The sequence below is a fragment of the Hemiscyllium ocellatum genome, chromosome 1, assembly GCF_020745735.1.
Source record: "Hemiscyllium ocellatum isolate sHemOce1 chromosome 1, sHemOce1.pat.X.cur, whole genome shotgun sequence".
Taxonomy (NCBI): domain Eukaryota; kingdom Metazoa; phylum Chordata; class Chondrichthyes; order Orectolobiformes; family Hemiscylliidae; genus Hemiscyllium; species Hemiscyllium ocellatum.
The window spans coordinates 123,419,343-123,437,062 of record NC_083401.1 but is presented as its reverse complement, the minus strand read 5'-3'; the positions used below and the strand labels follow the sequence as shown (position 1 = coordinate 123,437,062).

General features: G+C 43.3%; 1 protein-coding gene across 4 annotated transcripts in view; it reads left to right on the top strand.

The window, feature by feature from the left end:
- The window catches only part of LOC132819876 (complement C1q tumor necrosis factor-related protein 7), a 55,753-nt gene that overhangs the window by 19,321 nt on the left and 18,712 nt on the right, over positions 1 to 17,720 (top strand). For 3 of the 4 annotated variants that reach the window (XM_060831832.1, XM_060831813.1, XM_060831803.1), the window contains one exon: positions 9,627 to 9,884. In XM_060831832.1, coding sequence (XP_060687815.1) covers positions 9,635 to 9,884 — 250 coding nt within the window. In that variant the 5' untranslated portion in view covers positions 9,627 to 9,634. Of the gene's footprint in view, positions 1 to 9,038; positions 9,084 to 9,626; positions 9,885 to 17,720 lie in introns of those variants that run through there. The other variant, XM_060831823.1, reaches the window with a different exon arrangement.

The following is a 17,720-nucleotide window of genomic DNA, read 5'->3' as shown; positions in this document are numbered from 1 at the left end:
ATCAGGCTTGGTAAATCATATTTGCCTTTTTTTTATTTTAATGAGGTGGTATCAGGATATCAATGGAACATAAGCCTTCAATGTTGCAGAGGTTGTTTTAATATGAAAATGAAAGGTTATTATGCAACAGAAATGATAATAAAATAGAATAAACTCTTTACAGATGGCATACGTTTAAATGTTTCAAAGCACAGGATAAAAATGTAATCTCATTAATCCTGTTTGTGGCAATCCAGACACTCCAGGTCATCTTTGGCGACTTCATCAACCAAAATGGCTTCCACTTCCCTCATGTTCAGCTCATCTACAACTACACAAGGATCAACATCATTATCTCTGCAAGATTCCCTGGGAGATCCCACATTGAATCTGTTCTGTGTGGGGCAAATCTCCCTGTGATATTCACACCCCAGAATTAGCAAATAATTTCTTGGAGGCAAGGGCTACACTCTGAAACTAGTAAGGAGCTGATACAGTGATGCCAAGGAAAGACTGCTGATCATCAGAACTATAATAGAGCAAGGAAACACTGTTCCAAAGATGCACTTAGGAGCTGACACTGATCTGGGGAGCTACACTTTAGTTTGTATCAGTCAGGGTGTTCAGGATGAAAGAGGTCTCATGCGTCATGTGTGGTATTGAGCTACAAAAAGGGCTGAAACTCCAAGAGGAAGAAGGTGCTGAATGCTTTGTAGGAGGAAGCTGAGAAGGAGCAACAATTAGAGGAGCAAGAGGGGGAGAACTGTGATGTGTTTCGGGTACCAGCATTTACACAAAGTAGTTAATGTATAAACCAGGTATTCCCAATCAAGAATGTGTGGCAGTACAACCAGATGTCACACATATTCTTAGCCCAATTGGCAAGCCCCCAAACCTCAACACAAAGCAGTCCCAAAATCAACAGTTCATCTCTTTCCCAGCTGCACATTCTCCTCTTTAACCCTGACATTGTGGCTTTTCACAAGGGTATAAGGCCATTGTAAGGCAGCAATGATAAATAGGAATTACATAGAACTATTAGATAACCTTCGTGGTACAAAATATCTTACCAGAAATATAACACAGTGATACTTTGTTAAAGACTTATGTGCAAACCCTTATGTAACCATAAACTTCCTCTCCTGTCCTTTTTCAACTACCACATGGTGCTATCCTTTGGCTTCAGCAGAGGCAGCCTGCTCACATTTGCATGGGACTGCTCAGATGTTCTTGGTTGATGAGGATTTGGAGCCCATGAGGATCCTGCCAATGATTGGTCCACTTGCAGCTGTAGAGTGGGTATCAGGACAGGAGGCAACACGTGGTGTACTGAGGAATGGATGAGAAGTGAAAGTGCTTCAAGCAGAGTCTCTACTTCCATGACATCTTTCTCCATCTGATAGCCCACTCATTGTACCCTGCCAGCCAAATGCTACAGCACTTTGCTGCGTTGAGTGAGGCACTGAATGGTCAGTTTGACTTCATCCTGTTTAAAGTGTAGATTTATGGTCTAGTCTTTATGGCCTGGGCAAGTTTGCACTTGCTTGATTACTCATTTGATGCTCAGTGTAGGTGACCGCTCTTTCCATGGATTTGAACATTATCACAAAGATCGAAACTTCACAGCACATTGCTGGAGACAGATGGCTGAAATCACTCTTCAAGTGTGCACAGAGCCTCTGGAAAGGTTGTAATAACCCTGAGACACTTTCAACTACTGCTCCCGAATAGTTCTCATTATTGATAACCACTGAGATTCAGCTCTTATATCCAGCTGAGCAGAGCTTGCAGTATCCTACACTCTCTGATGAAGATTTTCCTCAGCTCTACCTGTCTCCGGCTTCTTCGCTTGTCCACTTGTGAAATAAACTTCATCATGTGACCACTAGGCTGTCTACTGTGGTAGCAAGAGCCTTAGGAAATTTGGAAGTCAATGGAAACATCCAGCTGGTGGACCTTAAAGTTGAATTAATAAATTTGGAATTAGAAGCTAGTCTCAGTCATGGTAACCATGGTAACTATTATTAATTGTCATAATAACCCATCTGTCCCATCCCAGGTGACTCTCAACCCACAGCTTTGTTGTTGACTTTTGACTGCCCTCTGGTACCAAGCCACTCAACCATTTAAAGATGGGGAACAAACAGTGGCCTTGCCAGTGATGTTTCACATTCCATGAAAGAATAAAGAAGAAAGAAAAGACGCATCTAGAGTATCAACTCTTATCTAACTTAAGGAGCAACAGGCAGATGTAGATTCACTGACACAAACAATGCTGGAGAAACTCAGCAGGTCTGGCAGCATCTGTGAAGGGAGAAACAATTAATCAGAGTCAGAACATTGGCTCTGCTTTCTCGCTCTTCAGATGCTGCTGAACCTGCTGAATTTCTCCACCATTCTCTGCTTGTTTCAGATTTCCAGCAAACATAGTAGTTTGCATTTCTCGTGGATTCACTATGTCAGCTTTTTCCAGAATCATAGCACAGCAGAAAAACCGACCCAATAGGTTTGTGCTGATGTTTTCCTCCACAAAGACCACCAAGCCAAATTCCATTGATCACAACCATAATGTTTATCCTCATCCTTCCTAATTTAATCACAAGTATGTCTCTTGTGAGTAATTCTCCCATGAACCTCACAATTGTCCACTTCTAAAATGTCTTTTCATTGACATGTATGTTTTTCTTAATTATCTCGCACACACTGTCTTAATTTTTCTAAACTTTATTTTGGTAGAACTATATATTAGGGATTAATATTTGTTCTGAAAAATACCTTTTACTTGGGTCGACAGATATTAAATGTGTATTTATTGTTTCAAATTTGACCTATTTCTTCTGTTTATCCATGGATCCACAGCAAAGGAAAGGAATCAAACTATACTCTTCAAGTATTTACTGCTGCTAATTACAGCTCTATTTCTTGATATTTCTTTCCATTTGATCCAGGCAACTTTATTTTTCATTATGCAATGATTTTTTGACTATTCCTATCGAGTACCTTTGCACTTAACATGTTTTTTGTTCAGTTTCCAACCCAGTGCTGAACCTAATTATATCCTGCATGGCTTCTTATTTATAGATTTCCTGTATAAATTGCCTGTTTTCCAGAATAAAATCAATTTTTTCTTTTGATTTAGAGATGCCAGTGTTGGACTGAGGTGTACTAAGTTAAAAATCACACACCAGGTTATAGTGAAACAGATTTATTTGGAAGCACTAGCTTTCAGAGTGCTGCTCCTTCATCAGGTAGTTGTGGACAATAAGATCGTAAGACACAGAATTTATAGCAAAGGTTTACAGTATGATGTAACTGAAATTATATATTGAAAAAGACCTGGATTGTTTAAGTCTGTCATCTTTTAGAATGAGCATGTTGGTTTCAGTTGTTTCATATGTAAATCTCAGGACATTTAAAACTTACATCCTCAAGTGAACTTTAACATTTGGTGCCATTTCGGCCCAGGTACTGCACTGAAGGTGTGAGCTGTCCTGTGTGAGACTGTCTGTGCGACAATGGTCAGACTGATTCTAATCTAAAAAATTGATTTATAGAATCTTACATGGATTCATGCAGTTTTTGAGCAAAGTAAAATGTAATTCTGCAAGTACAAATTCACCCCACAAACTTATATGTATTTGTGTGCTTGTGGGTGTGTGTTTTTGTGTGCATGTGGGTGTGCATGTGGGTGTGTATGTGTGTGTGTGTGTGTGTGTGTGTGGGGGGGGGGGGTGGTGTGCGGGCATTATAAGTGTCTGTGAGAGAGTGTGTGAGTGTAAAGGGGTGTACATCTGTGAGAGGGTGCATGTGGGAGTAAATGTGTGAGCATATGAGAGAGGGTCTGCGTGAGTGTGTGTGTGCATCTGTGTATGCGTGTCTGTTTGTGTGTGTATATAGTGCAATGGGGTCACCCTTAATGTGACATGAACCCAAGGTCCCGGTTGAGGCCATCACCATGGGTACCGAACTTGGCTATCAGCCTCTGCTCGGCCACTTTTTGTTGTTGCCTGTCCCAAAGTCCGCCTTGGAGGATGGTCACCTGAAGGTCCGAGGTCAAATGTCCTGAACCGCTGAAATGTTCTCTGACTGGGAGAGAATACTCCTGTCTGTTGATTTTTGTGCGGTGTCCATTCATCAGTTGCCATGGCCTCTACTCAGTCTCGCCAATTGCAAACACACACACACACACACACACAGAACTCCTACACACATACACACTCTTACATGCACTCTCCTACAGCCCCATACACTCACGCAGACCCTTTCTCATACACTCTCACATACAGTCCTGCACTCACTCATGCACCCTCTCACAAACTTACACTCCCTTACAGTCACACTCACACACATACACACACTCTCTCACAGACACTCATAAAGCACTCCCCCACCCCCTCCCCATACACACACCCAATGCACACAAATGTAAGTTTGTGGGGTGAATTTGTACTTGCAGAATTACATTTTACTTTGCTCAAGAACTGCATGAATCCATGAAGGATTCTGTAAATCTTTTTTTTAGATTAGATTCAGTCTGTCCATTGTGGCATAGACAGTCTCACACAGGACAGCACACATTTTAAGTGCATTATCTGGGCCAACATGACACCAATTGTTAAAGTTCACTTGAGAATGTAACTTTTAAATGTTCTGAGATTTGCATATGAAAGAACTGAAACCAACATGTTCATTTGAAAAGATGACAGACTTAACAAACAATCCAGGTCTTTTTCAATATATAATTTCAGTCACATCACACTGTAAACTTTTGCTATAAATTCTGTGTCTTCCAATCTTATACTCGACAATCACCTGATGAAGGAGCAGCGCACCAAAAGCTAGTGCTTCCATATAAGCCTGTTGGACTATAACTTGGTGTTGTGTGATTTTTAATTTTTTTTTAATTTAAGTGATAGCGCATTGACTTCGTAAATAGTCCAGAACAGACTGAACATATTGCTTTTCTCCAATATTTTTCAGATGGCTAAAACTTTCAGCAATTATAATTGCATAGTTAATATGTGTCTTTGTAACTTATTTTCACAGTTCATCATCCATTTCCTTTCTACTGTTCGTTAAAGCACGACAGTTAAATATTTAACCTCATAATATCAGCAGAAAGTGTCTTGAATTACTGAAGTGTGCCAGATGTTAAGCTGGGCAGGATTGATGGTCAGGAAATCAATCCCCATTAGCTCCAGAATAATCACTTTGTACTTCAGTAGGTGATAGTGCTTCATGGAAGTACACAGTTGAAATACTTGCAGGGATTTGATCAATCTCAATTTTCAATTCATTCTGAGGGGACTCTGAACCAATTCTCTATTTGAATCCTTTTGATGAGATTGCGTATTTCCTTCTGTATTAAGAGGAATACAATGCACACTGTTGCTGCTGGAATCAATGACCTCTGTGTTGATACTGTGACCAGTTTGATCCCAGTTATTGTGAAGTACCATTGACAAAGAACAGCATGTGGATACAGTATTCTCCAATTGATAAATTATAAACGGTTGAGGGTGGGGAGGAATTTCTAAGTTTGCAAAGCATTAAAACTAAAATATTTAAGTTTATGATGTGTCAGATAACCCACATCTTCCCCTTCCCCCCATCCTTACATTCTACCCCAGGGCACTTTCCGAACCCAATTTGCACAGAGTTTTGTTTCATAGGCTGCCAAGACCAAGCCACATGATACAGTTGTTGTTAAAAAGATTTCAAAACAATTCGATGAATTATCCTCCATCTTAAAAAATTTCAATCATCAGGTTGTATAGAGGACCTAATCCCACGACGTGCCCTTCCCTCTCAGAGAATCGTGGAATATGGAAGTAGAACACCCAATGGGAGGGGCCAACAGGATTGGCCAGTCCTCCAGCTACTAAACCCAGTGAAGAGGTGGTCACTCCTGAGGCAGATGGAGGCATTGTCGAGGCTCGTAAAGAAGAAGGCACATGTGATATTTCCCAAATGACCTCTGCTGCAACCTTCTGGTTTTTGCTTCCTCTCCCAGTCTGTGGTAGTGGGAAAGGGCAGTTTGAGATATTTTGCTGCCAATCGTCATTTGGCTTTGCTTTGTCATAGTTCGATCTAGTGATTGATAGATGCACTGCTGTAGTTTATCTACAGAAGATATTCTCCCCTTAGATAGGAGGTTTTATTGCATGCTAACAACCACATTTAGCTGAGCTTCACTACGAGGACTTGTGAGGTCTAAACATTCATTCATTCTCTTCAAAAGCTGAGAGTAAGACTCCTTACCTCCACCATGCACTGTGTGACATTACTAAAATGGATAATGTTAATGTATTATGAGTATTAACTACTTCAGAACCATGAGCTTACACACCAGCCCAGAGTTGTCAAGGATATCAATAAATTCCTTTGCAAGTTTTCCTCAGAGCACAGCTGTGCTGATTTCAGCTGTGGGGCTCCATGATAGCGGCAAGGCCAGCAGCCTCTGCACTCCTTCTGACCTTCTGTCTTGGGATCTTCACCAGAGTATTGTTGAGTTTCTATTGTAGAGTGGGGTCAATGCACTTCCTATAAGTTTGCTGTGCGCAATTACATTCTAATTGTCCATTTTATATAACCCGATTTAATGCCTATCAAAACTGAGAACAGTGAGTCTGCTTCTGGGAAAATCTGGAAGTGAGAGTGGAATTGACGTGCCTTGGACCAAGTTTCCAAAATTGCCTCAACAGGGCAGGGAAGATTCTGCTAAGTCTTGTTACATAATTAGACCTGATTTCAAGGTCATGGCTCGATAGAAAGGGTTCAAATCAAAGAACATATCCTGGTAGACCAGGGAATGGCAGATGTGGTAGATTAATTCTTCATGTCAATCTTCTTTTATAAAATCTGTAAGTAATTACAGGCCACATTTGACCACATCTGGAATCAATCAGAAGTTCAGAGGTTGGTTAATCACATGTTAATTAGAAACATTATGTACAAAATATCAACTGAGCACGAGGAGAAGATATAACACATAAAGATAATAGTCCAAAATATTGACTCTTTGCTCACCAATGTATTAACACAACTAGTTTTCTTCCAAAATGGTATCTGTGGAACATGTGCACACCTCTGATATAAGGCGGGACATACCACTAGCGCTTCACCAGAGACTCTTAGTGATGATGTTGCCTAGTATGGTGACGAAACGTGTGAAAACAAACCTTCGAGCTCAGCGAGCTAACATACATACTTAAGATCTCAAAGTACCCATCAGCAATGGTATCAGCAGTCCTCGCACTGCACCCACAAAAATGCGATCCCTTAATTCCAATTCCTCCGCCGTTGCCATATCTTCTCCCAGGATGAACAATTTCAATCCAGGACATCTCAGATATCCTCCTACTTCAAGGACTATAATTTGCCCTCTCCCATGATCACAATGCCCCCAAATATATCTCCTCCCATTTCCTGCACGTCTGCCCTCAAACCACCACCCCCCTCCATCCCCAACCCCAACAAGGAGAGAATCCCCTGGTCCTCAAAATCCAGCAGATCATCCTCTGCAATTTTCACCATCTACAGTCAGAACCCACTACCAAAAATATTTTTCGCTCTCCACCGCTATCTGCATTCCGTTGGGACCATTCCCTCTGTGACTCCCTTGTTAGGTCCAAACTCCCCACCAACCCCCTTCCACACCTGGCACTTTCCCCTGCCACTGTAAGAGGCACAAAACTTGGGCCCACACTTCCCCCCTCACCTCCGTCCAAGGCCCCAAAGGATCATTCCAAACCCGGCAGAGATTTACTTGCATTTACGGCATCCGTTGTTCCCGATGTGGTCTCCTCTACATCAGACAGACCAAGCAATAGTTTGCAAAGCGGTTCAGAGAACATATCTGGCCCATACACACCAACCAACCCCACCTTCCTGTAGCCATCCGTTTCAACTCTCCCTCCCACTCCCCCCATGACATGTCTGTTCTGAGCCTCTTCCACCGCCTACACAAGGCCACCTGCAAACTGGAGCCTACAACCACACGGCCTCAGCATTGAATTTACCTGTTTCCAAATCTCCCCTCCCCTCACTTCATCCCAGATCCAATCCTCTGACTTGGCACTGCCCTGTTGACGTGACCTACTGCCCATCTTCCTTCCATCTATCCGCTCCACACTTCCCACTGACCTATCGCAAACACCGCCTACCTGCACCCACCTATCGCCATCCCACCTACGTTACCCTCAACCTCAATCCCCCTCCCTCTATTTATTTCTGAGCCTTTTCCCTCTCCCCAGTTCTGATGAAAGGCTTATGCTTGAAACTTTGACTCTCCTGCTCCTTGGATGCTGCCTGATCTGCTGTGCTTTTCCAGCGCCACACTTTATTGAAGCGGAATGAGCAGCCAATGACATTGAAGTATTCTTGCAGAAACCAAACTAAGTGGTTAAAAATATTGATTATCATTTTTATTTAAATTTTCAGACAGTGAAGCAAATAATTATGATAGAATTAAGAAAATGGTTAAAATGAAAGTGTGCAAACTGCAACAGGAAGATTTTTATTGTTGCTACTTATTGTTATTTATCAGCAATGAAAAAATTGGCATAAATATAAAGACAAACATAAAATAAACTTTTCAGGATCAAGTTTGAGATTATTCAAGGTAAATTTGAAACTGATAAATTTGAAGTTAAAGACTTCTCATTCAACAAGCTAATTCTCAAGGGTTTTTTTTGCAACACAACTAACAGCATGAAAGTGGAACATTTTAAAAGTTCATTGTTTGCTTAGATATTTCAGTGCTGAAAATGTGTTGCTGGAAAAGCGCAGCAGGTCAGGCAGCATCCAAAGAACAGGAGATTCGACGTTTCGGGCATAAGCCCTTCTCCAGCATCTGCAGACCTCACTTTCTTCTCTTAGATATTTCAGTCCCCAGGAATTTCAGCAACACAACTTCTGGAGAAATTACTGAAAACATCTCCTAGATTTCCAATAGACTTAATGCTGTACACATGCAGACTTCTGAAGTAGCTGTCAATTCAATAGAATGACAACAGCAAATACTGGCAGTTTCCGATCACTCCCACTTCAAGCCATGGGGCTAACATGAAAGGACAAACACTTGTGAATTTCATCATTGTTTGGTAAGATTTTATGATCAGAAACTTGGAGAATAATTGTTATTAAGACTGTGTTTTGTCGAGATTAAAATTAAAGGCGAAACTCAACCAATCAGAACTTTCTTAGAAAAAGGTAGTTCAGCTTTTCTCTTCAGAATGCTAATGAATCCTAGAATCTGTACACTGCAAAGAGAAGCCATTCAGCCCACTGAGGCTGCACCAACCCTCCAAAGGGTATCCCACACGGACCCTCATCCCTGGACACTAAAGGCAATTTACCATGGCCAATCCTACTAACCTGCACATCTTTGGACTGCAGGAGGAAACCCAAAGCATCCAGAAGATAGTCACCCAAGGCTGAAATCAAACCCAGGTCCCTGTAAGGCAGCAGTGCTAACCACTGAGCCACCATGCCATTTTCACTTTGCAATTACTTCATAAATTAATCAAATGCTTGAATATTGCCACCAGTAGGCAGCAGTGAGCACTACTTCATGTCTGAACAATTCATGTGAAAGTGTGTCATTGTCAAACTGTATTAAAGCATTCTGTGCATTTTTTTTATAGATCTCAAGATGTTTGCCTCACTTTACCTGGCAGCTTTTTTTTACTGCGTATCTGGCCAAGCTCTTCTGAGCAAACTCAAGGGAGATCGAAGATACACCAGTAATATTTCCAAGTTAATATGTAGTGTACCTGGTTTACCTGGCCCACCAGGGCCACCTGGAGCAAATGGAAACCCAGGACCTCATGGACGCATAGGCCTCCCAGGCAGAGATGGAAGAGATGGCAGACCAGGAGAAAAGGGAGAGAAAGGGGCATCGGGTACAGTATTTACATTTCTTTATTTAGTCAGCTATTGTAGAAATATATGTATCTTACAAAACAGTCAAATTAGGATTAATGCTAAATTACATTTGCAATATGCCAATCTCAATATGGATATTCAACATCTTAAAATAACTGTGTTTAATGGAAATCTGAGAGTTTTCCAGATTTCCAGACTAACTGTTGGAATAATTGGTTGAATCTGAGAGCAACTTTCACGCAATCAATAAGGATTTCCAGGCAAAGGATCATTTCACTTTTTTCTTTAAATGCAATGGTCTAAAGTATAAAGTGTAAGGTTGATCAAGTAATCTTCAATCAGTGCAGTTAATAAAGACATCAAAACAGAACTTAAACGTATCTTGTGTCAATCAGAAGTTCATTTATCTGCATGTTATTGCCGTACTGGGACATTATAAATGTTTTTGAAGTGCACATTAATGATACGCAACTGGAAATCATCACCATCCCTCTTTGTTGTAGTTTCTTTAATATTAGACTGCTTTCCCAATGTTTCTGGGTAAAACTAACCTTACCCACTTTGATAATATTAGGAGGGTGGTGATTAAAGTCTTATTAAAATGTTAATAACTGCTGGAAAGTTCCCACCATTTCAACCAATGATTCTGGATAGAGGGATAAGCTGCCTACTGCTTGCCTAAAGTCAGCATGGTGCTAATTCAGATATTAATAACAGAAAATGTTCAAAATATTCAGCAAGTGAAGCAGCTTCTGACCCTTCATAAGGGAAATCATCAATGTGAAATGTTAACTGTGTTTCTCCACATAGAGGCTGCCTAATTTCCTAAGTATTCCCAGCATTTTCTGCTTTTATTTCAGACTTCTAGCATGTGCAGTATTTTGGTTACATGTCACATATTAATCATCATCTATGACACCATTAATTCTTGACATGATTTTCACTTTGGGTTGAGCAAGACATCACCTACATCTTTCCCACTGAGGGAATGCCATGAGAAGGGGATTAATAAGCTCAAGAAGGCCTCTAGGTAAGTTCTTCCATGGGACCAGGAAGAGCAGGACACAGAAAGGAAGATTTAGGCCATCAACCTCTTCCTCCTGTTTCCTGCTACAACACCCTGAGAAGTCCCCTTTTTCTTAAAACTTTCAAAAGCCCGCTGGAAAGAAGAGCAAAAGTACATTGATGGTATCTTAATGAAGCTTGGTGGTGACCATGGAGAGTGGCAAACAAAGGGTGAGCATTAGTCTTCTGCTTGGATAAGGTAAAGTACTTCCCACTGAATTTTGATGACTTTTTAAACCATCTTTTACAAACTGTAACAGACTGCGCATCCTTGTAACTGTATCCGCTCTTGATCACAGTTTTCTACTGTGTCAAACTATTCACAGCTTTTGTTCAATTTGACTCTGACCTGAGCTTCAAATCCCGTAAACGTTCCATCACACACATCACTTACAAATATATTTGCAACGTTGCTCACCACTGATAATGACTCAGGCGCTTTTTGTTTAACCTCTGTTGAAATTCTTATTCATCCCGTCACTATATTCAGCTCAATCCCTTTAATATTTCCTTGCTAAACTCCTCAATTTTGCCTCACCTAAAGTCTACCTTTTCAGAAGTCAGAACCAACTTCATGGAGCCCATAACCCCTTCGTTTGCACGCCCACACCTCAAACCCATTTATCAATGCCTTAAGCTTTAAATGGAGACACAGGAGATTCTATTAAAGAGTTATATCCAAATGCCTTAGGGGCATCAGCAGCTCTCTAGCTTTATGAAGATAGATCCATTTTAACTAAACTTTAGATCAACAACCTCTACATTTAAGATTTTATATTATATATTGTACAGCTTTGTTTTGAGGATCAGATATTATGTCCCTTTATATTTTGTTCCACTCTTCCTCATGTTCAGTCTATGTCATTCACTATCCCATTGCAGGTATTTTGCTTTGTGGCACACCCTGTCTCTCTCCCCCTGGAGTTTGTTTTATTTCATGATCTGGGTTACATATTACCAAAAATCAGATAAGTGTAAATATAGGGGAGTTTAATGGAGTATTTCTCTCCATGAACTTGAGCTAATTATCTCCAGGAATTCTCTACTGCTGACCCTATTATGTATGTACTGCACCTCAATGCCGCTACACTTGGATTATCATGTGATCACTAGTGGCAGAATTACCCACCACTACTGGGACCTTCTGGGATTCACACTACCAGTGCCAGAGTTAATGCCAACTGTACCAGGTCAGGTGGTGTCAGCCACAAACATATCTTCAGAGAATATTGAGAGAGAGACAAGAAAGAAAAGCTTCAGATGGTACATGGATGGTATGAGTGACACTTTGTTGGAAATGAATTCTCACATCTATAAATATGTTGCCTCTTACATCATCAGATTTTGCATTGACTGTTTTATTGTAACTGCAGCTGCAGGAATGAAGCTACAGATGCTCCTCAGCTTTAGATTGGATTGCTTCCAGTATGACTTCCCAACAAGTCCACACTGACCCTCTGAAGAGCAACCCACCCAGACCCATTCCCCTTCACCTAACAATATGGGCAATTTAGCATGGCCAATTCACCTAGCCTGCACATTTTTGGACTGTGGGAGGAAACTAGAGCACCCGGACGAAACCCATGCAGAGACGGGGAGAATGTGCAAACTCCACACAGACAATCGGTGGGAATTGAACCCGGTTCTCTGACGCTGTGAGGCAGCAGTGCTAACCACTGTGCCACCATGCCGCCCCTAGTGCTATACAATGTTGGAATCCAGTCAGAAGTACAGCATAACATAGAGTCATTGCTACAATGCAGGAGCATCCCATGTTAGAAAGCTTTTGTCCAGTTGTTAATGTTAACTTTTACTAAGCATCAGGAAAAATGAAGAAGCAACAAACAAAACAAAACTGCATTTGCTTCTGGGAATAAATCACCTTGAAAGATTTTCAATGAACATCAAATTTACAGTCAATGACTGACCGCTTAACCCATCTCATACCTATTGGAAGTGAGTACCAGTTAAGTCCTGTCTGGTTAATTGTGTCCAGCATTGCACTGCTGTGTCATGCTACTGGCGATGTTCCTCCTGCTCAATGTCCTCAGCTTCCTCCTTGGAAGCCTGCTGCTGTTCTCAAACTCTTAAGCTCAATCCTATCCCCTCATTATCTGCTCTAGTTCTACAAAACACCTTGGGGTTGGTGAGCTCAGTTGGCCAGACAGCTGGTTTCCAATGCCAACTGAGTGGCTTCAATTCTTGCCTTAGCTGAGGTTACCGTGAAGGATTCTCCCTTCTCAGTCGCTCCCACTGCCTGAGGTGTGGTGACCCTCAAGTAAAGCACCACCAGTCCTTTTTCTCTAATGAGAGAGCAGCTATGTGGTCTGACTTTACCTTTAGAAAACTCAGCAAACTTCTATTCTGTGACACACTCTGTCTGGACTATACGGCAAGGTCCTTATACTGGGAGAAAGTGAGAACTGCAGATGCTGGAGATCAGAGTCGAGAGTGTGGTGCTGGAAAACCACAGCAGGTCAGGCAGCATCCGAGGAACAGGAAATTTTAGGTTTCGGGCATAAGCCCTTCATCAAGAATCTGGAGGTCCTTATACCTCCAACTGATTCAATCATCAAAATTTCAGGGAAATTGGTGGAAGTAGAGGCTCCATTGTACTCACACATGGCTGAGTCAGGGGTTGCCTCATGTATTTATCTGCCATGGTAGCACTTGTCTCCCAATAGCTATCCTTGTAAGGCATCTGACCCTTAAAATGAAGCTAGGAAGTAAGACTTCTCTTATAAGTATAATGGCTGCTCCCAGGGTACTTGATGCTGACTTTGATTACAGAGGACTTATGCAATGACCAGATGGCAACCTGTTCTATTGATGAAGTCACCTACGTGATGATGTGGGGTTCTAACGTGACGTGTACAGTAAACAGAATCCTACACCTGGAAGAAGACATGCATATTCACAAAACCTGCCGCTTGGGTGTCAACATGGAACATATCACAGGGAGACAAGATAAGGTAGTGGGAACTGACATAAATTGCATCAGTAACAGCCTTGATACCTTGTGGGTTGAGAGATCCCACATGAGTCCTTGGAAGCAGCCAGTTCCATAAAATGATTAGTGCCACTGTCACTTTGATGGCCAGTGCGATAGAAAGGCTACTTACCCCTTCAGTTCACAAGTCCTTCCGTCAAATATCTATGATGGCATCCCGGGACAGCAACAGCACTGCACCTCACTTATCTGGAGGAATTAGCATTGAGGATGATATCCTCTAGGCTTCCTGTAGCTCGTCCACTCTCTGAGGGGAGTTCCAGCTATGAATCTGGCAATTGGAGGCTGCTCAGGAGCTGCTGGTCTTAGACTTGCTGCTGCATTTGTTCCTTCACAATTTTTTTGTCCAATTGCTGTGGCTGCAACCAAGGGTGATGGTTCTACTGAACCTGTGTGGGGAATATCAGAAATAACACAAGTCCTTAATAATATGAGCCGTCAGCATTGACATAATGCACAAATGACAGTTTCACATAGTCCTCAATACAGTGGGAGATGGAGCTTCTGGCAAGGAGGGCACTGGGATGGTTCAACATGGATGTGACATTGAGTCATTATTCCAAAACATGCAGAACAAGTCATGTCATGTAAATACAGTAGGAGATTGTAAATCTGTTAGAACTACTGTAAATTTATGTGATTCCCTCACACTCATATACATCTGATATTAACAGGGAAACACAGATGGTGGGAGCAGGAGTAGGCCATTTGACCCCTCATGCCTGCTCTGTATTTAAATATGATCATGGTTGATCAACAAGCTGAATATTCTAATCCAGCCTTCTACTATATCCTTTGATCCCTTTAGCCACAAGAGCTATATCCACTTCCTTCTTGCAAACAAATATTGATGGAGATTGGTGTCTGTCCACCTCTTAGACTGATCACTGCTGGCAGACATGAAAAGCTGTCTGGCTATCCATCCCCCATCACGAAGGACTCAAAGCCCTCCGCTTCTTCCTTTCCCGCCGCACTAACCAGTACCCTTCCACTGACACCCTCCTTCGACTGACTGAACTGGTCCTCACCCTGAATAACTTCTCTTTTCAATCCTCCCACTTCCTCCAAACTAAAGGAGTTGCCATGGGCACCCGCATGGGCCCCAGCTATGCCTGCCTCTTTGTAGGATATGTGGAACAGTCCATCTTCCGCAACTACACTGGCACCACCCCCCACCTTTTCCTCCGCTACATCGATGACTGTATCGGCGCTGCCTCGTGCTCCCACGAGGAGGTTGAACAGTTCATCAACTTTACTAACACCTTCCATCCCGACCTGAAATTCACCTGGACTGTCTCAGACTCCTCCCTCCCCTTCCTAGACCTTTCCATTTCTATCTCGGGCGACCGACTCAACACAGACATCTATTATAAACCGACTGACTCCCACAGCTACCTGGACTACACCTCCTCCCACCCTGCCCCCTGTAAAAACGCCATCCCATATTCCCAATTCCTTCGTCTCCGCCGCATCTGCTCCCAGGAGGACCAATTCCAACACCGCACAACCCAGATGGCCTCCTTCTTCAAGGACCGCAGATTCCCCCCAGACGTGATCGACGATGCCCTCCACCGCATCTCCTCCACTTCCCGCTCCTCCGCCCTTGAGCCCCGCTCCTCCAACCGCCACCAAGACAGAACCCCACTGGTTCTCACCTACCACCCCACCAACCTGCGCATACAACGTATTATCCGCCGCCATTTCCGCCACCTCCAAACGGACCCCACCACCAAGGATATATTTCCCTCCCCTCCCCTATCAGCGTTCCGCAAGGACCACTCCCTTCGTGACTCCCTTGTCAGATCCACACCCCCCACCAACCCAACCTCCACCCCCGGCACCTTCCCCTGCAACCGCAGGAAATGTAAAACTTGCGCCCACACCTCCACACTCACTTCCCTCCAAGGCCCCAAGGGATCCTTCCATATCCGCCACAAGTTCACCTGTACCTCCACACACATCATCTATTGCATCCGCTGCACCCGATGTGGCCTCCTCTATATTGGTGAGACAGGCCGCTTACTTGCGGAACGCTTCAGAGAACACCTCTGGGCCGCCCGAACCAACCAACCCAATCACCCCGTGGCTCAACACTTTAACTCCCCCTCCCACTCCACCGAGGACATGCAGGTCCTTGGACTCCTCCACCGGCAGAACACAACTACACGACGGCTGGAGGAGGAGCGCCTCATCTTCCGCCTGGGAACCCTCCAACCACAAGGTATGAATTCAGATTTCTCCAGCTTCCTCATTTCCCCTCCCCCCACCTTGTCTCAGTCGGTTCCCTCAACTCAGCACCGCCCTCCTAACCTGCAATCCTCTTCCTGACCTCTCCGCCCCCACCCCACTCCGGCCTATCACCCTCACCTTGACCTCCTTCCACCTATCCCACCTCCATCGCCCCTCCCCCTAGTCCCTCCTCCCTACCTTTTATCTCAGCCGGCTTGGCTCTCTCTCTCTTATTCCTGATGAAGGGCTTATGCTCGAAACGTCGAATTCTCTATTCCTGAGATGCTGCCTAACCTGCTGTGCTTTGACCAGCAACACATTTGCAGCAAGGCAAGACAAGTACCAGGCGAAAGCGAGGACTGCAGACACTGGAGATTAGAGTGGAGAGTGTGGTCCTGGAAAAGCACAGCAGGTCAGGCAGCATCCGAGGAGCAGGAGAATTGACATTGCAGGCAAAAGCCCTTCATCAGACTCTTTCCCAGCACCACACTCTCGAAGACCAAAGTACCATGAAGTTGTAAGTTCCAAAAGATGTTGCAATGCACAGAAAGGCAAGGTAAAGCAGAGATGCAATGAATGTCAAGTAAGTGAGAAGTGAGTGAGCGCTCAGAGAACAAACTAAGACCCCTGAGAAAAACTGTCAACAATGCAAAGGTGCTTGTCCTGTTGTACGAACTGATCTGGAATCAACATTCCAAATTTCAGTACTGAAGGACTGAACTGTGCTACAGGTGGAAATGTGCTATGAGGATGTTTGCAGCTGGTGCATATCCAATGCCAGCCTCCTTGGGTGAATGATTGCTGAAGGTCACTGCTCAGGGCAAAAGGCCCTGAGATGTTGGCCACTATCAGCCAAGATGGATGCCCAGAATAGGAAATTGTGACTGGAGTCATCTGGTCACCACTCAGTATTTCCTGCTGGGAACTGTTGCCAACTAATTTCTCTCCAGTGCCTGGTAAAATTGCAAACTGTAGTAAAATGGGATAAGATTAGGTTAATAGGAGATGTTAATGCATGCAAATCAACTTCTCGACAGCTATGTATAAAATTCTGAACCGGTTGTTAAAATCTTGGTTTTGGGGAAATTGAGAACTTTTGTTTATCGACATCAAGAATGGAATATTTCCATTTTAATCAAATTCAGTATTGATATAACATTACTCATTGTTCAGGGGCTGGTAAATTCTGCTTACTGTCCCTCTCCCTTGTTTTCTCTCTCTGACACTCACTATCCTTCTCCCTGGTGTCTCTCTCTGTAACACTCACTGTCCCTCTCCCTGGTGTCTCTCTCTGTAACACTCACTGTCCCTTTCCCTACTGCTCTCTCGCTCTCTGTAAGACTCACTGTCCCTATCTCTGTTGCTCTTTCTCTCTGTAACACTCACTGTCCCTCTCCCTGGTGCTCACTCTCTGTAACACTCACTGCCCCTCTCCCTGGTGTTCTCTGTCTGCAATGCTCACTGTTCCTATCCCTGATGCTCTCTCTCTGTAACACTCAATGTCCCTCTCTCTGGTGTTCTCTCTCTGTAACACTCACTGTCCATTTCC